Genomic DNA, 27,738 nt, shown 5'->3' on the forward strand with positions numbered 1-27,738 from the left:
CTGCAACCCCCAAATATCCCATTAAATATTAACATTTCACAGTATTACCTTCCAGCCTTGCATCTGTATGTTCTGTTAATATAGAATTAGGATCATACCGATATATTTATTTGCATATCTTGTTTCTTTTTTTTTTTTTAAGCTAACCTTATATTATGGGAACTCATGATATTTTTTAAATTTCATTTTCAAAGCCGGGCATCGGATGGCACCATGTGGCTTTATCATAATTAGCTCAGCCATCTTCCTCCAGTTACTGTCATTCTTTTTTTCATGAGTACAAATATCCTTGTAAAGAAATCTTTGATTGCTTGTCTGATCATTTCCTTAGGATAGATTCCTAGAAGTAGATGCGCTGAGCCAAAAGTTATAAACATTTTAATGGTTCTTGTTACTTAGAGCTAAATTTGTTTCTAGAAGGGTTGTGCCATCTTTACTCCCACTCTCTCAATGAGAGAGTGCCTGTTCCCTTGTACTTTTGCTAATGCTGGTGATGATCTTAAAAACCAAAACCAAAAAGCAATCCCATTTGTGAGTTTGCTGGGCCAAGTATTCCTGAACTTCCCCTCCAGCAGCTCTCTGCAAATGTGTCACAGATTCCTGAACCCATGTGTCTTTATCTTCCTTTTATTCATCTTTTGGAGTCATATTTATCTTTCGGTGTCTGACAGCTTTAGTTTGGGAATTTTTGTCTTATCTTGGGATTTGGGACCATCTGGGTTTCTCAGCTCTGCTCTCTTGTGGTTCCATCTTCGTGGTATCTGGGCTTCATCTCTAATGCCTTTGTACCATTTAACCTACTCAATGTCTTGCATACCAGCACAGACCAGTGTGGCATTGAGGGCAACACCCACAGGTGGCTCAGGAGGCCTCTAATAAATGCTCTGGGATGTTGTAGCAAAAGACATACGTAGCACTGCAGTCAAAGTTAAATTATTCTAGATCATCAAGGTATACGTAGTCTATTATAGACGTGATACTGCACCCCTGCCCATGCCTGTGTGCACGCGCGTGCATACATACACACCCCCCACCACACACACATACATAGCACGCGCGCACACACTCTCTCTCAAGTGCACTTTTTCAGTGCATCATGAAGGAAAATCTTTTAGGACCTCTGACTGCAATTATCAGAGAATCCATTTTCTTGACCTTCCAAGATAATGATAAATGATATTTGATTGAAGCACTGAATGACTTGTAACTGCAGACTTTCCTTTCAGACTGAATGCACGTTACTTAGATAGAGGAAGAGGTAGAGAAAATTTCCAGTCTTGCATTTAACATTCTGCAGCCATCTCAGCTTGTCACAACGGCGAAGCCATGCAGGCCAAAAACTGTAGGAGAAGCTCTGTGCTGGCAGGGTGGTGGCGAAGTAGGGGACTCATAATAGTTCTGAGGCTTCCTCTGACACCTTTGCATCCTGAATGCTCTACTTTTGCATGTTGTGCAGACGTCCACCTGCCGGCTTGAGTTCATGCCTTAGCTTAGGGCATCTGTGACCCAGGAGAATAATAGGAGAGGCCCAGCTGTTGGTGGATTCTGAGAACTTGGCATTATTTAGGAGGTAGGAAGGTTCGGGAGGGATGAGAGCAGGAAGAAGAATCAAACTCTTCTTCTCTGGGGTCAAGGCCACAGATTTACTAATTCTCTTCCATTGTCTCTGAAGTGATTCTTCTATTTCTCTTTTTCGGTTTAGAAAAATCGGCTAACTAATGCTGCAGGAATGGACATTTATCCCACAGGTTCCTGGACATGTTCTGCCCCGTCCGTCTATCCGTCACTCCCATAAAAATACATTAAGTAGTAAGTAGTATTATCCAAGCTACTACTAGAAAGTAGCCACTTGTGGTTCAGGGTTAAGTGTCTAGAGGCCCAAGTGGTGATTTGGTGTGGACTCACTGGTATATACAGATTTTATTTTCCCTTGAAACTGGACCGTATGAAAAACACATAGAGCATCAGCCAGTTATAAGGCCTCATCTGTTTAATGGCAGTGGTGACAGCAGGTAAAGTGGTCAAGGAGGCAGGCAGGGAAAATCTTTAACTGTGGGCCAGGGAACTTCTTGGTCACAGACAGAACTGCCTAGTGTGTTCTTTCTTCCATACAATTCCTTTTAGTTCCCAATTATAAGTGAATAAAAAGGTCTGTGCTTATGGTTAGCTCATTTGGGGACATGGTAGGCTGGATAATGGCCCCTAATCCCTCATATGGTAGAAGGGACTTTGCAGCAATGGCAACAGGACACTAATGCCGGGTGTGTGTGTGTGGGGGGATGTTCCTAATGCAGAAGCAATCTCAAATATTTGTCCTCATAAGTATATTTTTACTTTTTAGACTACATGCCCCAGTTTTTGGTTTGGAAAATATGATCTCCACAGCAGACCGCACAGTAATGAATCTTATTCTTCATCACTTGAGCTTGGAGGAATTTGTTGCTCCTTCGTTTAGTTCACCGGATGTTATTAAGCACTTGCCGTATGGAAGGCTGTGTCCACGGCTAGCGTAAAAGTGGCCACAGAGATCGGCACCTGCTCCTGCTGTGCATGACTGTGCCACCTGCTCTGAGGCCCCATGGCCCTGTGTGGGTCCCGACAGTGATGAGATTTCCCCTGTAAAGGTAGTGCGGATGTGGATCTCCAGGTGGGACTGAGAGGTTGAGCTTCTAAGGAGGTTTTCTGAAGTTTTAAGGAGAAGCGATGCTCAGAGTACGGTTCTGACAGCATGGGAGGACATTTAATGTGAATATCCGATCATCGTTTCAGTGTGTGCCCCTTATAAAACTTGACATTGACCCTACGGTCAAATGTAAATTACACACACCTCTGTGGGACCACCAAGCCTTCTCCCCCCTCAGCTACAAAGTCAGCAGAATGGACGCGTGACCCAGTTAGATAACAATAGGGTAACTTATCCGAGTTCTGTCTGTGGCATTCCTTTCTTCTTAACCACTTTTAAATTCACTGTCTAAAACTCTGATGCAGGCCCTTTCCCTGAGTGTTCAGACTGGCCTCCAAAAGTCCATAGCCTCCAGAGATGCGTTTATTCCTTGGACATACTGTTTTCCTTAAACTGCACAGTTGTGCTTTTGTTTTCATTTTTCCCTACCAAGGGGAGGAGCTGGGACTAGCAATGGGTGGTACCTGGCTGGGGGTTACCCGCTCCGTCCTAATTAGCTTGTTAAATAAATAGCCAAGTAAACCTCCTCTGTAGGCAAATAGACTCAGGTTTGCCTGAGCACAAACCGTGATGATGGACCAAGGCTGTAACTTTTTTAAAAAGCTTAGTAAATTTCACTTATGACAATATCTAGAAATCAAAATGGATTTAAAATCACATAGTTATCATTACCAATAACAGAGAAACCTGGCTCCGGGGCCTGTGGTTTTGGAGGACTTGAAGCCCATTTTAGCTTGGAAATCTGCATGTTCATGTGTGGTTATTAGCTAGGTTGGGTTGTAAGTTAGAATCTGATTCTTTCTCCCAACTACCTCAGTTCCCTTTTGCCCTGTGGAAGATAAGCCATTCTGGGTCAAAAGCAACATGCGCACTTGACCAGCCTGCAAAACAGAGTCAGCCTTAAAATCTGGCTGACAGAACTGACTTGGAAACTTGGAGAAACTTCGCCAAGCAGGGAGATGTCTGCCGCCAGGGAACAAACCAGCAATTCATCTGTGCCTGACACATCGTGAGTGCTCGAGAAATGCTTACTGGGCGCTCTTCAGCTGGAGTAGGTCATGTGCCCGAGGTCATGTGTATTTTTAAACGTTTATTCCCTCTCATTTTCTTTAATTTGAGACTCTCGGACTTAAAGTAATAAGAAATTTTAACTGAAATTGAATTTGAACAGGGCCTCACATAGTACTCCACAAAAAGTAACTAAACTTTAAAAGAAAACAAATCCAGAAGGCCTTCAAAGCTACACTGCTTAAAATGATCAACTTCATGTGTTCAACAAAGATTTATTTTGTGCTCTGCTGGAATGCGGCCCTGTACCAGGTGCAGCCTTCTCCCCCGGTTCCTTTCCTAGTGAGTTGGAGGAGCTGACATGGGCGTACATGAGATAACACCGAGAGAGTTGCTAGAATCTTGGCTGCTTTTCTGATTGTACCAAATGATTTAAAGCAAAGTGGAGTTGGAGGTGAAATGAGTTAAATAAAGGTTAGGTATGTCATGAAAAAGCCAATAGAGAAACAGCCATCATTAGAGTCTCTGGGACTGCAGCATCTAGCCTGTTGGGGCCCAGTGATGGGTGACATTGGTTCACTGATCTTCAGTATGGTGGACAAGTCCTAAAAAAATGTGGTCAGGTGAGGCTGGTGAGTTGGTTGAGACTGATGCTCCACTTCAGTTGTTTCTGCCATGGTTCCCCATGGCCACACTTCACCAGCCATCCCTGTTTCTAATGGGGTCACTGGGCCATAAGGGACCTTGAGATACTGGATGACCAGAACTGCAGCAGCTGCTACATACTAAATCAAGCCCCCGGATTCCCTCATCTTCCTTCAAGAGGTGGTGACCCCTGGGGTCTTGGGACTTGTCTTTTCCAGGTCAACAGGGGATACAGTTAGCCATTTAAGAAATGGCATGCCATTTATCTTTCTGTTATCTAACAAGAAGACAGAAGGAAGCAAAGAAACAGCAAAAAGATTCTTAGGAAGTTTTAATTCTTAGCTAGAAGAGGGAGGAATAATATTTCATTGTTACACATTCCCCCATTTGGGTGATATTTTAGAGAAACCCCCTCCCATCATAGTGTGCCTGACACATAAGTGCTCCAGAAATGCTCACTGAGTGAGTGAATGAATGAATGAAGATTCAATCACCAGGAATGCAGGTGGAAACCCAGTTGTTCATCGGCATATTTAAACTTGCCACCAGGCAGGAAGCACTAAGCATTTTAGGCATAAATGCCTACAGTGAATTTAGTGAGTTCCTCGATAGGCCTGTTAATTCTTATGACTTCTACAAGCAAGGAAATAATGGATCTTAGTACTGTGATCTCTGGAAAGTGAAGAAGAAATGATTCAGTCCCATGTTTAAGAAATGTGACACACGGCGAGGGCAGCCATCTGTGAGCAGTGAAAATCCGGGCTGACGGTCTTCCCCTACCCCTTCCCTGTCAACCTCCTTGCCAATGAGGTAGCCAGCACTCTGCTTCCAGTTTCCTCCTCACTTCCAGTGGCCACCTCCTCCACTCCATGGCTGTCACCAGAAACGCCACCAAAATCTCTATTTCCAGGCAGCCATTCTCACAGCATCTCCTTCTCACCAACTTGCCCACCCCTTTCTGCCCACCCTCTCCAGCCTTGGTGGAAACTTCCAGGCCACCATTCTTTCACAATCCGTCACTGTTCTCCTTTCATCAGCGCACAGAGGTGGAGATAGGGGTGAGGATAACCATGAAATAACAAATATCATTGGCTTGCTCTATTTTGTGTTGCTATAAAGGAGTACCTGAGGCTGGGTCATTTATAAAGAAAAGAGGTTTATTTGGCTCACAGTTCTGCAGGTTGTGTAAGACACATGGCACCACACTGCCTGGCTTCTGGTGAGGGCCTCAGACTGCTTAGATTCATGGCAGAAGGCCATGGGGCGGAGCGGGGGGCTGGTGTGTGCAGAGATCACATGGCAAGGGAGGAAGCAAGAGAGAGTGGGGAGGTGCCAGGTTCTTTTTAACAACCAGCTCTCTCGAGAACTAATAGAGTGAGAACCCACTACCTCGAGCACGAGAACAGCACCAAGCCATTCGTGAGGGATCTGTCCCCATGACCCAAACACCTTCCATCGGGCCCCACCGCCAACACTGGGGATCAAATTTCAAATATGAGATTTGGATGTATCCAAACTATAGCAATCATATAGAAAATCTATTTACCAAGTAAGGGCAGACTTTTAGCTGAATCATAATCTCTATTTGTATTTAACACTGGGGCTGGATACATTTTTATAGTGTTATGTATAGTATGCTGCATATAAATTTTTTTTAGTTTTTTTAAATTGACATTTTAAAAATGTAAGATAAAATTGTGTGTATTTACTGTATACATCTTTTGAAGTCTATATACATTGTGGAATGACTAAATCTAACTAGTTAACATATGCATTACTTCACATAGTTATCATTTTTGTGGTGAGAACACTTTATATCCACTTTAGCATTTTTCAAGAATACAATATATTATTAACTATAGCCACCATGTTGTACAATAAATCTCTTCAACTTATGCCTCTTATCTAACTGAATTTGGTATCTGTTTACCAGTATCCCCCCCAATGTTCACTCTAGCCCTTAGTAACCACGATTCTACTGTCTACTTTTATAAGATCAAGTTTTTTAGATTCCACACATAAGTAAGATCATGTATTATTTGTCTTTCTGTATCTGGCTGATTTCACTTAACATAATGTCCTCCAGCTTCATTCATGTTGTCAGAAATTACAGGATTTCATTCTTTTTTATGGCTGAATAGAAATCCATTGTGTATATATACCACATTTTCTTTATTCATTCATTTACTGATGGGCATTTAGGTTGATTCCATATCTTGGCTATTGTGGATAATGCTGCAAATTAACTTAAGAGAGCAGGTATCTCTTCCACATGCTGATTTCATTTCCTTTGGATATATACCCACTAGTGGGATTGCTGGACCATATTGTAGTTCTATTTTAATTTTTTGAGGAACTTTCATACCGTTTTTCCATAATGGCTGTACTAATTTGCACTTCTGCCAACAGTATACAAGGCTTCTCTTTTCTCCACATCCTCGCCAACTCTTATGTTTTGTCTTTTTCATAGTAGCCATTCTGTCAGCTGTGAGATGATATATCATTGTGGTTTCAATTTGCATTTCCCTGATTATTGGTGATGTTGAGCATTTTTTCATGTATCCATTGGCCATTTGCATATCCTCTTTTGAGAAATGTCTATTCAGGTTCTTTGCCCATTTTTAATCAGGTCATTTGTTTTCGTGCTATTGAGTTGTTTGAGTTCCTTTTATATTTTGGATATTAACCCATCATCAGATGTATAGTTTACAAATATTTTCTGCCATTCTGTAGGCTGTCTCTTCACTTTGTTGATTGTTTCCTTTGCTGTGCAGAGCTTTTTAGTATGATGTGATCCCATTTGTCTATTTCTGCTTTTATTGCTTGTGCTTTTGGGGTCATATCCAAAAAGTCATTTCCCAGACCATAGAAATCTTGATGTTTGCCTTTTTGGAGCCATAAGCTCATCTACATGAATCAGTGATTATACCAATAGGAATTTGCTAGAAAAGGCTGACTGGAGACTTGGTAAATGCCTTCAAGTACTGTTGTCCAGCTGACTTTGATCCTCCAAACAGAAGAATGTGTTTAAAAAGAAAACCATCTTAGTGCACATAAATGAAAAATTGAAAATATATTCACATATTTTTAAGAAAATTATCCAGAATACATAGTACAGGTTTCCAAGAGAATTTTGGTCTTTGTTATTCTCCTAATAAGGTACGCAGTTGTATCTTTCATCTTCCAATGATTAATGTGCTGAATTAGCTATGGCTCACCTCTCAGTGACTTTGCAAGTAAGCTCTTCCACTTCCCCTCTATAAATAATCAAGGTATGTCCCAGTTTTATATTATAGCTATAAAATTAGCCTGAAGCTGCGATATTCGGCATGACAGCCACTAGCCACTTGTGGTCATTGAGCACTTAAAGTGTGGCACGTCTGAATGAGATGTGCTCTGGATGTAAGGCACACACTGGGGTTCAACTACTCCAAAAAGGGGCAAAAATATCATAATAATTTTAAATAATTGCCTACATGATTAAATTATAAAACTTTGATATATTGGAATAAAATACATTGTTAAAGTTAATTTTATTTGTTTCTTTTGACTTTTATTAATGTTGCTGCTAGAAAATTTTAAATTGCACATATGGTTTGCATTTGTGGTTTATATTATACTTCTGCTCAATAGCTCTGTCCTAAAGTAAATCCTTGTTTTAATTTTATGTTTATTGCTTAAAACTTAAATGTATGTGTATATCCTAATTATGAAGATCATACAACTATAATGCACTTCCTGTGATAAAATATGAATGGACAAGTCTTCTAGACAAATAATTGACACTAGTACTTAAATAAGTTAATGTATAGTGAATCTAACAATATATTCTGATTGTAAGTTGTCATAGCTGTTCTTATGTGAAATTTTATTCTGTTTAAGTACATCTGTTTGAGGGAGGTTAGAATTTTGGAACCAGTGCAAAGTTCAATTTCGTGTGCTTTACACTGAACCACTAATATTAACTCTTCTGAACCTGTCACATAGGAACATGACATCCATTGTTTTTAAAGTTAATTTGTGTTCTGAAAGTTGCCTTCATCAGTTTGCTTACCTAACTCTGTTGTATCATATTCTAAGTACCTAGTAGTGAAAAACATCTAATTAACATTTTCTTTAGTTACTGGGCCAATAAATCGAACATTAACAAGAGAAACTTGGAATTCCAAGGACTGAGGCTGAATACGTCGTTCATCCACTCGTCCATTGAGGGTTTGCTGAGGGGAAGAGAAGAAGGTGCACAACACTGTTTCTGTGTTTTACATCTTTACATCCTTAGCAGGCTCAGAACTCCCTCTTCTTCCTCACCAAATGCCTAGGTGGTGATGTGTTCTAATTGCTGCGCAGGCTAGGCTAATGGGGACAGTTCAAAAGCTAGCTCCCCAGCATGAAGCTCTCCTCCGTGTTCTCTGCCTTCAAACAAAGTAGCCAACAGCATTTTACACTTACATTAATAATAATGGAAGAAAAACAAGAGCAGATCATTTTCTACTGTCTTAGCTTATTTAAATTTTACTTTGGATGCTTTGTTTTCTAGCACTGAGAATTTCTCAGGAGAATACTAATCGTATTTTTCTTATACAGGATACATACTGGTCTTGAATGATCAGAGACACAAAGTCAGCATGAGAAATTTAACTTTTCTTAGAACATATTTAAACTCAAGTTAGAAACAGCCTCAAACAGCTTCAGTTAGAACCTTCCTCCTTAGCGCTCCAAGAGATGGAGCAATAACCTATAATTAGCCCAGGGAGAGGCTGCCCTCAGAGTTCGACCATCCACTCCTAAAGCTGTTAGACCAGCAAGACATCAGAATAATATTAATTAAGGGCCCATGACGTGGAAATCAGCCATTTTTGTTCTCATGCTTTCCTTTTCTTCACCCTCAATATTTCAGTATTTCATAAGTCCAAGCAGTTTTACATGAAAGTACAACAAACACCCCCACGTGCTGAGGTGTCCTGAAGCCAGCAGCCTTCCTGGGAGTTCCACTCAGTACCCCTTGCTCAGGATGGCTTCTCCAGAAGAAGGTAGAGGAGAACTTACATAGATTTTTTTTCCTCTTATTTTCTCTGATAGGACAATGATGAGCCCTGGCATGTGCCTAAGAGATACAGATGGTTTTAGCAGCTATATATGATATTGGTAATTATAACTATAATTATAATATCAAGCATATGGCACATATTATGTGTCAGGTACTGTTGAAAGAGCTTTACATGTATAACATGTAATCTTTATAACAGCCCTTTAAGGTAGATACATTCAATTTGCCAATGACGTACCTGAGCCACAGAGCAGTTAAGGATCTTGCCCAAGATTACACAGCTAGTAAGTGGCAAAGCCAGGGTATAAAACCAGGCCCTCTGCCTCCAAAGTTCATAAGTCATAATGCCATGCAGAAGATTAAAATAATTTTATCTGTGTAGATATTTATGTTAGGTTTTAGTTTCTGGAGAATTGAATTGCCTGTTTGTAAATCCTTTTGAAAAGGCTCCTTTCCTTCCTCTCCATCGCCTGTTAGAAACTGACCTAAACCTATTAGGGATCTTTGGACACAGACACAGCTATTTTATTCCCAGCTGTGATATCACTTAAACCTTTCCAAATATCAACATTATATTTGTGTGGTAACAGGCAGTATAAAAAACATAATCATACCTTTATACCTCTTTTGAGTCTTACAGCAGCCCTATAAGCTAAGCATTATTCAGCTCAGATTTGTTTTGTTTTGTTTTGTTTCCCAAATGACCATACTGAGACTCAGTAAAAGTTGTGAGGATCAGTGTTCACGCAGATGGTAAATGGCAGAGTGGGGCAGCATCCAGACGGCTGTCTCCTGGTCTAGCACTCTTCCCCCCCTCCCAGCTATGCAGATGCATAAATATACTTCCAAATAGAGACTAAAGAAGGCAATATGGATTTAAGTTTCAATATTTTCTTTTAGTTAAGAGGAGAGCAGGAAGCAAAAGCCTCCCTGAGAACTGTCCAGATTGCTGCAGAGCATCTTGAAGTTGGAAGGAATCTTAGAGACCATGGTCCAACCTCCCACTGGATGCTGAAATACCTTTGGTAATTCCTGGCAACCTTTCCAGGAATTCCTCTCCAACCTTTCAGATACCAGCAGTTCTCATGCCCAGAAGCAAAACCTTCTTTATTGCCCTGGTCCCTCCCCTGACTGCCATCTATACTTTCAGCATCTTTCACACTAAGTGCAATGCCAAGAATGGGGCCCAGACTCGAGCATGGGGGCGCTGCACCCCTTAAACTCTCTGGAGGCTGCGTCACGGCATTAGTGAGGCGGTTACACCATGCTTGTGTTGTTTGTGGTCAGCTAGTGCCGTCAGGTATTGTTTTTTAATACGAACTGCTGTTGTGCCAGGTCTGCCCCATTCTGTTTTTGTGAAGTTTATGTCATTGAACCTAAATACAGAAATTCCTGTTTATTCTTCTTATGAATTTCATTATTCAGCCTGTTGGGATAATTTAGATTCCAAGTTTGGTCCGTGTCTATATTAGCCATCCTCCTTAGACTAGCTGTTCAGAAGTTTGGTAAGCATGCTTTCCGATGATACACTGAATATCAGATGAAATATCAGGGCCAGGATGTACTGAAAAATATCTTGTCTAGGACAGTGTTAATACAAGAGCCTTATAATTCCCCGGCTAAAACCCACGACAGGCTGATTCTTCTAATCATGTGAAAAAATGTTATCACAGGCCTTGCTGAAACGAAAACACTTCCTTATCTGTATCAGTTCCCATTTCTACTTGTCTTACAACTCCATTAAGGGCGGGGGAAGATCTTGCTGCTCATTGATCACCTGCTAAGTGTTCTTAATTCTTCTGATCAAAAATTGATTTCAGTGTTTGCTGGGGACTAAGAACAAACTAATTGATCTTGAAGAGGGCTCCAATTTGGTTTCCTTTGAACATCAACACAGCATCACTCTCTAACATTTGTCTGTGATTGCTGGCAATGATGTGAGATTTAACTTCCTTAGACCTGGAGACTTGAATTTCTTTTAAATGCCTAACCCAGGCAATCTTTTATTATTATCTCTTTTCTTACTTCAAGTCTCACTTTCACCTTAACAGTGTTTTCCCAACTCTTCCCAAAGTGGAGATCACTATCCTCACCAAAAATAAACAAACAAAAAGGAAACTAAAAAAAAGTTGCCTAGTTCTGATTCCTATAGGCCTGTTACACTGTTGACTCCGGTCAGTCATTTTAACTCTTTTCTATCCATCTTGTTTCTCCAAAACGAGCTTACCTTTCGCTCCCTTCCCCCCATTCTCGGTTCACTGAGGCTTCCTTGGATAATCTACACTATTCTTTTGCAGTCATGCAAGATCATGAGTCCTTCCAGTTTTCCACTTCGTAGAAATCTGACCTTATGAAGTTTACAAATTGCATTGACATTTCAAGGGCCAATTACAAACTGCCTAATAGCTATGAAAAAATTCTGACTTAAAATATATTTAGGTTGTGCTCCAATGAGGGAGCACAGTTACCCAGTTACCCAAAGTTATGCCCTGAAGCAACTGCTTACACAAAGCACTTGGCCCCCAGGAGTCCAGGAGAATCCCCTGAAGTGTCAGGGGCCCATGTGAGGGCTACCATATATAATTTTGCTTTTCCAGTGAATGTACATGATGACATAGACTGATTGTCCCCTTGACAGGCTTCTAAGGCAAGTAGGCAGCTCCCAGAGGATCAGCTGGGGCCTAGTAAAAAACTGGAGCCCAGTAAGTGTTTCAGAAAAGTAAATATGTGTGGACTGTCTTGGGCCAGGATGTTCTTAAAGCAAATGGTAGACATCTATATTGATGTTTTCAAATGCTGGAGCAATTCATTGTTTTTCCATATGCAGAAGATCACTGGAAACAATTTAAACAGGTAGACATCTGCATATAAATTTAGGGACACATAAGGTAATTGAGTCAATAGGTATTAATTCTAAAATTTTATTCAATGCACCATGTTAGGCTCTGAGGACTCCATAGTGGTATCAATTTTCAGAAATAATCATATCTACAAGTGTGATTTCAACAATTTTTTCAAAGCTGATATAATACATTGGTAAGTCACTATGAAGGAAATTAAGATTTAAACTCAACAAACCAGTTCTTCTAGTGTTCACGTTACATATTTGTGGTTCTAAATATAGTAACTAGTGATGTATCCCTTGTAAATGCCTAACAAATCATGAAGTAGCTTAGAAAATGGGTTCTATTTTGGTGCATCCATGTGCCCATCAAGTGGAAGGGAAGCTCCAAATCGTGCTTGTTAAGATTCCACAGCTTTGTAGCCAGCACCTCCTGCCCGGAACTCACTTTAACCATGAAGCCACCTAGCTATGGCGGAATCTGGTGGCCTTCACGTCTGGAGTTGATAAGCGAGCACCCTGGAATAGAAAGCCTAAACAAGCGGGCGGTGGCGTGCGTGTGACTTGGGTGTGCCTGCTTCCCTGGTGTCCTGTCGCTGCTCCGGGGCCACAGCCGCCGTTTCCTGGGGGCTTCATTACGCTGCCTAGAAGCCGTGGTGGCGCGGTGTTTCCACACGGCTGCAGACGAGGACAGCCTCTTGACCGCAGTGGCAAGACAGCGCTAACCCCCAGCCCTGCAGGGGTGTAGAGCGCCTCAGCCCCACCCTGCAGGTAAGCAAGCCCGGGAGGAGGCGGGGCCTCTCACCCAACCCTGCACGGCCCTGGGAGAGGTCAGTCCCCCTTGTTGCCCAGCAGCGCGCTCCCATCACGCCCCCTTGCCTGCTAGCAGATCCTTTCCATCACACAAAGCCTCTGGGGTCCCCCAGTGGTGATCGCTCCGAGTCCCGCAGAAGTCGCAGTCCACACTGTTCTTAGGCAGCAACACCCCAAGAGAAGGTCACTGGGTTTGCGGTCCCTGCTTTGGGAGCTGCCGCCTTCAAACCTCACACACACAAATTATATTTTCTTTCATGTTTGACCTAAGACTTGGTTAGTGCCACACACTCTTCCTAAGTGGCACTTCCTGGGAGAAGTAACATCATCAATGTGCTTGTGCTCCTGGCCGTGGTGTACACGGTCTTCCCCGGGCTCACAGCGACAAGCTCCCTGTGTGCTCGGATCCCGCCCGGGTGAGTCAGCGCGCGCGGCTCGCGTCCAGGAGTTCTCTTCCATTGAGAGAATACTCAGGCTTCCCGGGAGCTCTGGTTTCTCTTTAACTATCATCTTTCGGTTTTATCTGAGTGGCTCTCACTTCAGTAACTCCAGCAGTGAGTTTCCCTGCCAGCCTTCCTTGCCTGGCCTGAAGTGACCCCCTCAGTCCCCTCCCTGTTTTCTCCTCCCCGCAGTCTTCTCTGGTGAGGTGAGTCCCCGCCTGATTCCGAGCCAAGGTAACAGATCTGTAGACATCATGGGAAAGGGCGTGGCCAAGAGCACGGTGAAAAGGATTCTTCCCACTTGGGCTGACTGCCAGACACCACCTTGAGACCTGGGCCTGCGACTCTTGCACCCCCAGAGAAGGAAAACCCTGGAGAAGCTCCGCCACCCTCATCGTATTAAGTCTCCAGAGCGGGACAGGCCCACAAACAGCGGCTCCCAAGATGTGTGGTGTAAAAAGCCACGTAAGGCCAGGCGTTTTGAGTTTCTTCCAAGTCTCTTGATTTCACACTCTTTACCAATGTAGACTGGACTTTCTGGGACAAGGTGGAGCTAATTCTTTCAAGGACAAAGCATGGCAGAGGGTTAAACATGCAGGCGAATAGCATTTCTACCTAAATTGAAAGGGGAACAATGGAAATGTTCAGACATCTTTGTTCAGTCCGTGTCATGCTCCAGAGCTGAGCAGAGTGAATACTGGACAGTGTTGTCCTACAGTTTCTATAAGCTACGTTTCAATCTGGGCAATTCCATAGAGTATTTGCACATTTATGACCTACACCCCTCAGACGCTGCCGATCTGTCAACTGCCTCTTTCCCTTGAGCTGGTTGTTCCCCATCTTGAATCTTAGCACCTTGAACACATATGACTTTCGTTCTCTTCTTTTGTCATGGAGTAAGGACCTTCAGCTTGGCTCTTGTTTGTCTTCCCCATGAACTGTCTCTTTCCCCATGAAGTTACATGAATGTCTTGCCTCCTTTTTTCAACTTTTTTCTTCTGAGAGCAGCTTGCTGAGTTGAGAAAACAGATCGTTCCTTATGGCCCAGTTAACTTTAGTTAACTGTAGTAAACACTGGCTGGAAGGGGTGGCATGAAAAGTCAGAATGGTCACATAATGAATGGGATGGGCTCCGGGGGTAGCATGGTGAAGGCAGAGCAGTCACAGCAGGGGCTGACCCCTCTGAGTCTCAGTTGGGACAGCCTGGGAGCCCCCTGCAGCTTGAGCAGGTCTTGGGGCAGGAAGCCCCGTGTCCAGTCATCTGGGTGGTCTCCACTCATTGAAATGGAACGGCTCACCCTGGCATTGCAGTAATCTGCAGATACCTTTTCTTTTATAAAGGTATTTTGTTCTCCATAAGACTGGACTCAAAGGTCAACCATGTTTCCGACGTGGGGCTTACTATATTTGCAGAAAATACTTGGAGTATTGTTTATTTGTCTTGTTCACCAGAGGCCCTGTGTAGATTGTATCAAATGATGCTTTTCCAACATTTATTTTCTTCTTTCCTTTCCCTTTGGGCCTAAAGACAAAAAACAGTTAGCAAGCCCCAGGCAGGTGTTGTGCATTAGGTCCTGGGGCTGGTGCTGAGCAAAATGGGTGGCTTCCCTGCAGCCCTCCCGCTGGAGCCAGGGCCCTGTGCCACGCCCTCTGCACACCCTGTCACTGAGCACTTGCAAGTCTGTTGCACGGAAATGTCTTGTTAATCCCCGTGGGTTGTAAATTCCTGAAGGCATAGACCATGTCTGAATCAGGTGGGATCTGCTACAGCAGGGAGCCCCAGAAAGCCAGGGCACTGGGCCTGGAACAAGGTGGCAGTGCATCTCCAGGCTCACAACTCTGGAGTCCTCAGGCTCCCAGCTCCTTCCGGTCACCACCATGCTCTTCCTCAGGGGAGATGTCATGGTCCAAGGTGGCAGCCAGGGCTCAAGGGCTCATCTGCAAGTCAGCTGGCCAGTACTTACGTGTTCTGCCTCTTAGCATCTATCCTCTGCACCTACTCTGCCAGCCCTCCGTTATCACCAAAAATACCCAGCCTAATTGACTGAAATAAAAGAAAAACCAAATTCTCTGCTAGTCTCAAGTAGCAAGGAGCTGACCTCAGGGCTGAAACCAGGCCTTTCAGCAGCCCTTTGACAGCAGCTAGAAGCAGGCAGGAGGAGCCCCAGGCCAGGAGGTGACCTCCTCTCCCAGCTGGACTCAGTTGGTCCCCACCCTTCTAATGGGTCCGAGTCACAAGCGGTTTGGATCCGCCTTGGGCACCTCCCACCTGCAGCTCTATGCTCTGCTCCACCAGCCCACAGAGGAGTGTGTGATTGGCACCGTGCCATAGGGAATGACTGCAGAGTCCAGTGAATAAAACAGCGGATACAGAGTCCACACCTGGCTCTGAAGGTGCTGACCATTTAACTGGGAGAGAGGAACAAAGCACACCTTACCAAGAAAACCAGACTTCAGGATGCTCCATGACCAAAAAACAAACAAACAAACAAAACAAAATAAAGCAGTTCTCATGGTTAACAACAACCCCAGACAATGTGAAATTCTGAATGCTATACTCCCTTGTGGAAAGGGCCAGACATGCTGAATCCTGCATGCAGCATCCTGTTGTGATTCAGTTTACCCAGCTGTGAAACTCTTTCTCCAAGTAGCATCTCTCTATATGAGCTCCAAAGACCCCACTTCGGGAAATACTCTTCCAGGTGGGTATCTGCCTCCAAAGAGGTGTCATGGGGATGAATGGAGTGGACAAAGGCGCCCACTGCTGTCTTTCTAATCTTTGCTACTTTGGAGTCCTCAGCTGCTCTGGTTTGCTAATTCCTTAATTATAAAGACGTGGCTTGAGCCACAGATACTCTGTACCTTTGTTTTCTTTGACCCCGCTAGCAACAGCATACCTTTGCGGGAAGTCCGCCCTTCCCCACTCTGGCTGTGGATCCTCGGTTTTGCCATCTTCTCCTCCTCAGTCCTCTGTGGGATCATATCCTCAGGAGGATGTTCTCCCCAGGGGACCCACCTCTCTGCTCTCCTCGGCCCTTGGGTTATCCACCTTTCTCCTTCTGCATCTCCCGCCTCTGTGCGTTGTTCTGGTGCCCAGGGTGACAGGCTGCTGCTCCTCCCGTCAGTGCCATGGCAACCTGAGCTGCTTGCTCAGGGGTGGGGGACTTGCTCTCCAAACCACGGGGCCATTTAACTGAGCTCTTGTATCAGTTCACAATAGTTTTTGGAGTGCTGTATTTTTTTTTTAAAGTAGTAATTTTTTTAAAAATTACCAGGTTTGCTTCTTTTGTACAGAGTAGTTTGCTTTCCTCTCACTTATAGTTGCTCAAAGGGCAGATAGAGAGCAGTTCCGAGTGTGAGCTACACCGGGGAAACATTGCAGGGGAACTGTGTGCTACTTGCTGTTAAAGTACCGAGTTTCCATGCAGGGCTCGCCCTCATCATCTGCTGAAATCCGCCAAGCTGCTGGGGTTGGGATTGAAGAAGAGGTCCCGTTGAACGGGAGGACAGAGTGCTTGTTCTTCACGTGCGTTCTGCTCAAGGTGATGTCGCTGGAGGTATGCACTGGGCATTCAGACCAGCCAGAATGAAGATTAGGTAGCCGTGTTTACTGGATCACGTGTAGCCTTTGGATTTTGTGCGTTTCCCACGTGAAGACCCTGTCTCATCACAGAGACTGGGAAAGGTAAAGTTGGAGACCAGCAGCAAGCCCCGAGCAGCCAGAAATCTGCAAAGGCAGCTCAGGGAAAGTTTTCAGGTTTTGTTTGTACTATTTGCGTGCAGCGCCGAAGGCCCTTCTAAATAATGCAGCGCTTTCTGTGAAAGATGGGAAATTGTTGCCAAGATGAGACACAAAGAACCTGGAAAGTGAGTCCCCATGTGCTGTGATATGGGGGCCTGTTTGTGTGAGCCCAGAATGGGGCCTGTATCCAAAAAGGTGTGGACACTGGCGCTCTCTTCCCATGCTCTCCTATGGGGCCAGTCGTGACCTGGTAACCTACTGGCCCCCTACCGTCTGTGCTGAGCCCGTCCTCCACACAGCTTCAGCGTGATCTGCTAAGCCCACCGCTCAAGATTCTTTAGTGGCTGTCCTACCTATCCATTGCTACGTAACAAACCACCCCAACACTTGGTAGTTGAAAATAATAATTTATGATGATACATTATCTGACATGCTTCTGTGGGCTGCCTGGGCTCAGCTGGGTGGTTCTTGCCTGGGGTGTCCCCAGTGGTCACACTGAGATGTTGGCTGGGCCTGCAGCCATCTGAAGCCAGCCTGTTGATGGTCCGGACGATGTCTGCAATGGCTCACACTCATGGCTGGCCTCTCACAGCTGCCATCAGCTCCACTGGGGCTGTGGACGGGGCACCTGCATGTGGCCTCTCCATGTAGCTTGGCTTTCTCGCAGCATGGGGTGGGGTTCCAAGAGGGAGCTCCCCACGAGCCAAGCAAAAGTTCCAGAATCATGTTCTGTGGGTCAAGCAAGTCACTGGTGCCCGCTCAGATTCAAGGAACGGGGATTAGACTTCACCTCTTGATGGGAATTGGAAGGTCACACAGCAGGGGAGCATGTGGGATGGAGACATGGCCGAGACCATCTTTGGACAGTGCTGTCTGCTGCCCGTCACCCCCCTCCAGCCAAAAGCCTCAGCATCAAATCAAAGCTGCAAGGGTCTTTGGGCACCAAATATGTCTCCATCCAAAATGAAAATAGCTTTGTTGAGTCCTAATGGGAAAAAAAGGTAGAGATTTAACGCTTGGATTTTAACCTTGTTGAGTAGAAAAATGCCAAGGAGAAATCTGGTGCTGCTTTTCAGCAGCTGAAATCCTACCCTGTTGGCTTCTCTGAGAAGTATGTGAAGCTGAGACATTTCAGCTCATTTTCATCCTTTACATATGCTTGATGTGTTTAGAGAATTTAGTCTGTGCTCACACGTGTGGCCTCATTTCATGTTGTCATTGGCCTTGCACAGATGAGTAAACTGAGGCTCAGAGAGGTCCTGCTTTTCCGAGTTGTTGGCACAGCTGGGGTTGGCATTGCTCCGTTCTGTGCAGGACAAGGATGCCGTCCCCTCCACTCCTCTGGAAATATGAAACCGGCTTTCCTTGCTTCCGTGTCCCTGCGCACAGGCGTTCTTCAGCCCCTGACTCACACGCAGCCTTCAGGACACAGCCCGGCCAGCTGGGCAGGGTCTCCTGACTGCACCCTCTCCCCCGCAGCCCCACGGTAAAGTGTTTGTGCTTGTTTCTCCCACTAGTCTATAAACCCTCCGGCTCTTTTCCCTGCTGTATACATGAATTATTATCAGATGTTAATTCATCCTTGAGAAATTGTTTCTGTACCTCTCCCCTTACCTACGAGCTGTAAATCTAGTATTCTGGCAGGATTCAAGCTGCTACTGCTCTCTCAGCGCAGCTCTTTGAGAAGATAGATCATCCATAAACCAGCACCACAATTGTGCCAGGGATTAGATATATGAGTTCAAAAGTAAAAATTATTTTGTGTTAATGAGAAACTTCTATTGTAAAGGCTTGGGAGAAGGGGAAGATGGAAATTCTCAGCTGTTAGACTTAAACCAGATCTGTTTTCATCATTAATGGAGGGAATGCATGATACTACTAGTTACCATAGATAATTTTAACTATCACATGTATTGGGATATATAAAATAAAAAATGATACACTCTTAGTCACATATTTTTGAATCTGCACCTGTCTGCCCAGGTGGGACCTTGTTCTAATGTCGTGTCTGGATCAGGACCAGCCATGAAAGTGTTAGACACTAGGTTTGGTACCAACTCATGTGGCAGAAATTGTCATGTCCAGTCGGGTTGTGCCTTCTCCATTCTGAATGCAACATCTTTTCTGACATTGTGCGTCCACACCTTCATTCCTCCATGGTAACAGAGGCTCCCACAAATAAATGAAATGAACAGGAAGACCTGACTGCATTAAGCAAAGTTCAACGGCTCATTCTTTAATGCTCTATGAGCTATAGAAGATCTATAAAAATACGAATGCGTCACAAACGAATGCATGTCATCCTTGTGCCCCGACCTGGAGAATCTTCTTGGGTTTCTTTCTAATTGTTAGCAGAGTGCTTCCTGAGCACACATGCAAACAGGGTGTACTTCCTACCGCACAGCACCGCAGAGCATCGTAAGCAATGGTTTTAATGAATAAAACACTGTAAGTTTTCAGTGAGAAGGAGAAGACAACGTTACCAAACTGATTTAACCACAAACCCCAGCCGTTGGCTGTCCCCTCGCAAGATGCTTTCCTAGCGTGATGCTTTAGTCTTTCTGTAACTTCACGGTGAGATGACTTGTATAGTGAACAAAACACACACAAGGTCCACGCAGCAGTGGGCTCAGTGTGTGGGGATTTGGAGGCAAATACACCAGGTTTGGATTCATTTCTCAGTTATGTAACTTACTTGGCGAATGATTTGGGGCAATTTTTTAAAATCTCTCTGAGACTTGGTTTTCTCACTCATCAGAAGAGATAACAAAGTATATCTCATGGAGTTGTGATTGATTATTAATAAATAATGTGTGTACAGAGCCTTGCATATAATCCTGGTTACAGTTCCTTAAGTGACTACAGGGTAGTAGTCAAATCAGATGTATTAGTAAGTGGGACAAAGAAATTAGATGCAGGTTGTTCTTTATGAAGCTTTGCTCATTTTAGCCAAGGTTTTCCTTTTTTAACCAAAATTTGTGATTTTTTTAAATCAAGTTTTTTAAAATATAAAACTCATGAAAGTAGGGATGTGTCTCATTATCTTTGTCTGTATCTGAGCACTAGTATTTAATAAATGTTTATTGTATTTAGTTGAAAATTTTTATGTCAAAATGAACTTGGTTGTCTATACCTAATCCAATAAACTATTCTGTCAGTTTGTTAAATCATAGAGAGTGTTAGTGTAGTTTAACAGCAACAGCAAGAAGACATGCAGTTGGCTCTCATTATATGTAGGAGTAATGTTCTATAAATTCACTGCAAACACTGAACCACTGCTCCTTGCTTCTAAGGGAAATACAGGGTGAGGTTCCTGTAAGCCTCTGGTCAAAACATTTTTGTCAACTGATGGCATAACCTTGTTTTATGTGTGCTTCTGTTTAAAGACATTTAATACATGTTATTGATTCATTGACATTGAACTCAGGGCCAACAGCACAGCACTCATACCTGCATGAAGCTCATCTGACACGTATTTTCTCCATAAGACACATCACAGCCTTCTAGCACTTAGGAGCACTAGACGGTGCTTCCACACTATGCCTGGGGGCTATTTTAAACAGTGAAATCACCAAACAAAGAACAAAAACATGAAAAATGGTGACATGAAATAGACTGTGGAAGAGCCACTTGTTTACGCTGTGAGAGGGGAAACGAAAAGGCAGAGCATCGCTTTGTTTGACCTCAGCTGGATTGTGTGTGTTACGGTCTCCAGTTTTTCCCCAATCCATGCCCGTCCATGAACGACCACAGAAGTGCGATGCACGCTGGCTTGGGGCTTACAGGTAAATTTTAGTGAGTAGGCAAATTTACAAGTATAGAACCCTCAAATAATGAAGTATCAGTTGTACTGTTTCATCAAAACTAAATGTCATAGCATACAGAGAATTTCTGTTTTCCAGTAAAGAAGCTACATTCCCTCATCCATTGAACAGCCCTGACTGTGTTGATGTTACCTAATTAATAATGCAGCGGTCTATGTTGGTGTTAATTACTGGCGAACCTCAGTGGGTCGGTACAGGGAAAGGAGGGCAGAGGAGCCGGGTGGCCCCGGGCTGGCCACACGGTGGCCTTGCTGCAGGTGGGCGTTCACTTTCCTTCCCGGTCTTTGCTCAGCCTCCAAGCTGGATCGTGTTGTTACTCTGGGAGCTCATGATTTAGAAGCTCTTTCCAAAAAAACAAGTCATTTTTCAGTTGTCATTTGGGTGGTGGGGGATTGGTGCAGAGGGGCTGTCCCCCAAAGGAGTCCGATGCCAGGGTGGAAAGTGGGTTCCAGGGAGCCCGAGGGTCGAGGGCCAATTCCCCAGCAAGGAGAAGATCAGAGCAGCAATTAACCAACAGTCCAACTCGAATCAGGCCTCACAAAGCAAACTGCTGTGATTAGGGAAGAATTTCTTGTCTGTGCTCACAGTTTGCTGGCTGCCCACGGAGATTTTGCTGTGGCGATGCCAGGCATTACCAAGTGCACACAGAGGCCCCGGGGCAGGCCTGGCTGCGGCTCTGCTCAGTCTGCGACCCTGAGTTCCCAAGGCCAGGGCCGGCCTGGTCGACAGTTGTAAGCAGTAGCACACCCTCTGGGTGGGCACAGGCGGATAAAGGGCGGAAGGGGATGATGTGTTTCAAGATTTAGTGATAGTTCTACCCGTTGTTAACACAGTACAGCTCTGCTGCGGGTTGTGTTTTCTTTATTTTATTTCATTTTTTCTTTTGGTCTTATTAGGGCTCTTTTCTCCCTGGCAGTAATGAGAGGTAGATATTTTGGAGGTAATACTGCATCACTGTGAGATTTCACCACTAATGAAAATAATCCTGGTTGTTGCGTGTTAATAGTTAATAGTCATAGCTAATAGTTTTTGAAGACTTACTATGGTCAGGTGCTTTTCTAAATATTTGATGTGTGTTAGCTCATTTCATCCTTCCCGCTCCATCCCAGCAACCTCCGAGGTAGGCACTCTTATTATACCCATTTTACAGATAAGGAAACCAAGGCATGGCGTGGTTAAGTCAGAAGTAAGCCGGTGGTTACACAGCTAGTAGGCAGGCTGTGCTCCTAGCTGCTACCCAGTTCCATCAACTTATAGTGCAGCACCCTCAGTTCAACACCTCTGGTTCTCAGGATTATAGATTAAGGGTTCAAAAGCTGCACATCTGCATTGTGTGTGGAGTCTGTGGAGCAGCTGTGCACCCAGGGCCTCAGGAGATGGGAAGGTGGGCCTGGCAGCCCCCTGTCCTCCGGAATAGTCTGGGAGGGCAGAACAGTAAAGAAAAGAACAGGCAGAAAACAGCCAAGTGCCCCCAGCACCCTGCCCCAGGGTATGTCATGCTTTGTGGACCCAGGGCTGTTGGAGAGATTGGAGGAGGGGAGTAGATTGTTAGGGGAAGAGAAAAACAAAAGGAAAGGTGTCTTTAAAGAGGTGGCATTGCAATAGATCTTGGGCCAGGCGCGGTGGCTCACGCCTGTAATCCTAGCACTCTGGGAGGCCGAGGCGGGCGGATCGTTTGAGCTCAGGAGTTTGAGACCAGCCTCAGCAAGAGCGAGACTGCGTCTCTACTAAAAATAGAAAGAAATTATATGGACAGGTAAAAATATACATATATATATACATATATATACATATATATATATGTATATATATATATATGAAAATTAGCCGGGCGTGGTGGCACATGCCTATAGTCCCAGCTACTTGGGAGGCTGAGGCAGAAGGATTGCTTGAGCCCAGGAGTTTGAGGTTGCTGTGAGCTAGGCTGACGCCATGGCACTCTAGCCTGCGCAACAGAGTGAGACTCTGCCAAATGGAGAGAGAGAGAGAGAGAAAGAGATCTTGAACATGTCTTTCAAGAGACCCTCCTTGGACCCTCTGCAATCAGGCTCAGCCAGGACCCAGCATCCAGCACAGATGGAGCCTTTCCCACCTGCCGGCCCAACCCTTCCTCTCCAGTCAGCGCCCGTCCCGGGAACCCCAGAGTGAGAGTGGGGGGCCACTGTCCCGGGAACCCCAGAGCGCGAGTGAGGGGCCGCCGTCCCGGGAACCCCAGAGCAAGCGTGGGGCCAGAGCGCGAGTAGGGGGCCGCCATCCCGGGAACCCCGGAGTGCGAGTGAGGGGCCGCTGTTGGGTGATGGAGCGAGTTCCAGATGTTTTGCTGCACCCTTGGGCACCACAGTGCACTGGGATGTGTGCACACACCACGCTCGGCATCTGCCCTCACCTGGCCCTTAGGGTTAGCCTTCCTTGATGACATTACCTTCCCATAATAATAAGAAAGGGGGGAAATGTTCGACATGGAACATTTGGAGGTGAAAACACACTTGGAGAAGTCTTTGAATCTAGGCCTGCATTTTAATTCCACGTGGCTCTCCTGCAGGAAGTGGGTTTTGTTTGTTTGGGTTTTTTCCACTTTTTGTTTTTGAATTTTAAAGCCCTATGATTCAAACCACAGGCTTAAGCCCCTGAGACGAGTTGCTGTGAGTGTGAGTGAGGTGTGAGCGGTGAGAAGGGCCCAGCCTCTGGAAGCCTGGGTTGCTTGTCGGTGGGCCGTCCTGGGCTGGGCCTCTCTGCCCTGGGTCCCCTCGATGTGCTCCGTGAGGACATAATAGCATATTTGTGAGGAGGGGGCTGGACTCTAAAGCAGCAGCTGAATGTGTTTTGTATTCCAGCTGTTTCCGTCTTCTCTCCAGATGTCCCTTCTCTGCCACTCTCTGCTCCCCAGTAGAGAGAACAGCTTTTCACTCCCCAGAGAAACTGGAAAAAGGTTGTAATAGAGTGGTAACACAGACCCCGTGACCGTTTAAGGCAGTGAGTTTACGGGCAGTCCGGGTTGGCATTGCAGTGCGATCTATTCTTCAGCTTCTCTGCTGTCCTGCTGCAGGGGAAAAAGAGTATTAATAACCTGTCATGCAAAAAAATTGGCATGGCTGTAAAAATAATTCTTCAGTCTTCAGTACGTGTTTATTCTTCCACTGGCCTCCCGCTGCTAAAGTAAATGAGTAATGTTTTAAAGTATCCATTCTTTAACATCAAAATATTACCCTTAATTTCATTTTCTCTCTTGCTTTTGTCTTCATGTGAGAATAAAGCCAGCTAAAAATAACTGTGATAATTCTTTACGTAGAAGTTCTCTAGTAGGTGCCAAGAAATATACAGATCCGATGAGGGGTGGATCGGCCCTCCCTTGGGCTCCAGGGAAGAAAGGAGGGTGCCGGCATCGACAAGGAGGGTCCTTCCATTGTGTTTCACTGACTTTCAGGGGAGCCTCCTTGCCCCTCAGGGTTGCACTTGCTTCCTGCCTGCACACCTTATCATTTTGTGTCAAGTTCTGTGATTATATTCTTTCATATATGGGAAGGAGGCTCTGCTTATTTGCTGTGGTGTTCAGGCTGCTTTCCTCTGCAAGAAATAGAAAGCCCACATCAAACTGGCGTTAGCAGTAAAGAGAATTTATTGACTTATGTTGCCAAAAAATTGAAAGTAGATGGTTTCAGGCTAGGGTTGCTCTAGCCACTCTGTAGTGTTACAACAGACCTGGTTTCTTTCCTCCTACCGGCTCTGCCTCTGTAGTGATTGTCTTCAGACCAAGAGCGGCTCCGGTCATGGTCCCAAGATGGCAGGCAGCAGCTTTGGGGGTTACATAGTTCAGTGTTCACATCCAGAAGGAGGGGAAGTCTTTGTCTCCGCCTGCTCTGAAAGGCCTTCCTTAGGTTACCTGCCTGTCATTGCAGCCAGTAGAGCATAGTGCACTGAGTGGCTCAGCCTAGGCCACATGACCCACACTTAGAGTTGGGGGTGGAGTTGACTCCCAGAGCCACAGGGCTCCCTGGATGGAGGTATTTATTGTTGAGAAGACGGGGGTAGTGCTGGAAAAGCAGCTAACAGATACCAGCACATGTGGCTTATCAGTCCCCCAACTGTGAACAAAATAATACACCGTTTTTATGTTTTGAGTGTTTCAATTGATTAATACTGGTGCTAGAACTATGTCGTCGAAAGCAGGGCCTTACATATTTTTCTACCAATTCCCTGGTTTCAGTTCCTTTTTTTCCTGGCTCTAAGACTAGACATCCAAGAAAAGAGCTTTTTGGAAGCAAAGTCAGATCAGAGAGCTCCCTGCCGCTGTGCCAGGACCTGCAATGGGAAGGGAGACATCGCCCTTTCCGTAAAATAAACTTTAAGAAAAGAATTCTTATTCCTTGCATCATTGTTCATAAATAAGCTTAACAAAACTGAACTATGGTAAGAAACATCCCTACCTAATTTGTTACTCTCCCACAATTTGAACTTTCCTGTTCACGATTCTCTTTTCCACACCCACGTCCTCTCTCTCTCTCTCTCTCTCTCTTTTTTGTTAGTGAACAATAAAAAAAATCTTCCATCTTCTCTTTCCAGCGGGCAGTTTGCGGTGGTGAAGAAATGCCGTGAGAAAAGCACAGGTCTGCAGTATGCCGCCAAGTTCATCAAGAAAAGGAGGACGAAATCCAGCCGGCGGGGCGTGAGCCGCGAGGACATCGAGCGAGAGGTCAGCATCCTCAAGCAGATCCAGCACCCGAACGTCATCACCCTGCACGAGGTGTACGAGAACAAGACGGACGTCATTCTCATCCTGGAGCTGTGAGTGCCGTCGGGCCGGGCGGGCACAGGGTGTGGTGGGCTGACGGCTTCCTTCCGGCCGGATGGCTCTGTGGCCTCATCTGGCATCGGTTCTGCTGTGCTGGGTTTGGGGACGACACTGTGCTGCTGACGCGAGACCAGCTGCGATTACCTAGAATAAATTCTAAAGAGCAGCTTCCGTCACTGTGGTTCCACCTGATTTGCAGGTGGCTCCCCCCATCATGGGTGCATCACTATCTGGGGTTCATGTTCATCTGTCATGAGCTCATCCATTTTCTGAGTTTTCTATTAAGCTTCAAACACGTCCTTCTCCCCCTCACTCTATCCCTGTCCTCCCTCTGTTTTTCTGCCTTTCTGCCTCTGTTCTCCTTCTGTCTTCCTCCCTTCTCTTCCCCCCATTTTACACACACATGTACACCCCATTTTTAACTGTTGGAACTATCAGCACTAATTATATGAAGGGGTCAAATTGGGCCAGAATCACTCAGATGTGACTATAGAACTTGTTTTTAAAGTGAGTTGCTGATTTTCTCAGGCGAGCCCTGCCCATCAGATGTTATTACAGGAAACTGACTGTGGCACGTGGTTCTGCGGCACTTCTCATCTGCATCTCCTGTCCTCCCCGCCCCGGTTTCCTGCCTGACTGTGCCCAGCGGGGCTGCTCCTCATGGCTGAGTCCAGCAGCACGTGCTGGCAGCAGAGGAGGAAGCCAGGGCACACAGCTGGTCTGGCTCTAGGCTTTGCGGATGGAGGAGTGACATTAGTGCCCTGAGGGAGGAGGGATGGGTGGAGCAAGAGGAGATTTGGGGACAAACCAATCCTGGGTGGTTCTTAGCGATGACAGGCCCCATCTACTTCCCAGGAGCCTCCTGAATTCAGATTTGCCTTTTTGCCAGCCCCACAGCCCCCTTCTTCGCAGGTCGCTCAGGGGTAGGAGGTGATTTGGAAGACCAGAGAGGAAGGGAATGAAAGGAGGTTTGCAGAGCGGCCAGGCCAGCCCCCAGGTGCTCCCTGCAGTTACCTGGGCTTTGCCATCACAGGTGCCTGTGGTCCCCACAGCATCTTGTCTCAACACTGGGATTAGGACATCTTCTCTTATGAATCTCAGACTCAAATTTCTTAACTATAAAATGGGATTTATATGTATTATATTTGTACCTCAAAGGGATTTGGGGAGATAATGCAATAAGGATTTTAAAATACCCAGCACAGTGCTAGCTCATAGATGTGTTTAATACGCGTTTCCTTCCCTCCTTTCTTCTTCCCTTCTTCCCTCCCTCTCTCCTTTCCTTTCTTCCTCTCTTCCTTTAAACCAGCAGTTCTCAGTCTTGGCACTGGTGACGTTTTAGGCTGGATCGTTCTTCATTCAGGCGGCCGTCCCGTGCATTGTAGGATGTTTAGCAGCATCTCTGGCTTCTACCCACTGGCTGCCAGTAGCATCCTCTCCCACGCTGTTGTGACAACCAAAAATGAGTCTGGACATTGCCACATGTCCCTGGGGACAAAATCTCCTCCTTCCCCCACCGCCACCCCTGAATTCCAGCTTTAAGGGAGGAGCAGGGCTTTAAGGGGCCAAGGGATTTAGGGCCTGCTTCGGTTACAACAGAGGAAAAAGCAGGAATCACGGTGTAATCCTCACTGTGGCTTTATGTGGCTTCCGGGCAGCTGCAGGCTACAGTAAAGTCGGGGACTGGGGAGCCAGACAGAACTGGGATCAAAACCCAGGGCAAATCCTATTCTGTCTTTAAGCCGAAATCTCCTTCCTCCAGGCCATGAATACTAAGTGCCTGGAAAAAGAAACATAACAGATCACAACTATTTTGCCTTTTCAGAGGATTCCCAGGTTGTGCCCGGTAACTCTTCTTGCTGTATCATCATATGCAGACGGCCCCTCCTCCTCCTGGCTGATCCC

General features: G+C 45.3%; 1 protein-coding gene across 3 annotated transcripts in view; it reads left to right on the top strand.

Annotated features, from left to right (window-relative positions):
- Nucleotides 1–27,738, top strand: part of LOC138388333 (death-associated protein kinase 1) — a 176,877-nt gene that overhangs the window by 61,539 nt on the left and 87,600 nt on the right. For all 3 annotated transcript variants that reach the window (XM_069476292.1, XM_069476294.1, XM_069476295.1), the window contains exon 2: nt 25,605–25,826. In XM_069476292.1, the coding sequence (XP_069332393.1) occupies nt 25,605–25,826 (222 nt within the window). The remainder of the gene's footprint in view (nt 1–25,604; nt 25,827–27,738) is intronic.

This window comes from Eulemur rufifrons, chromosome 7, assembly GCF_041146395.1.
Source record: "Eulemur rufifrons isolate Redbay chromosome 7, OSU_ERuf_1, whole genome shotgun sequence".
Taxonomy (NCBI): Eukaryota; Metazoa; Chordata; class Mammalia; order Primates; family Lemuridae; genus Eulemur; species Eulemur rufifrons.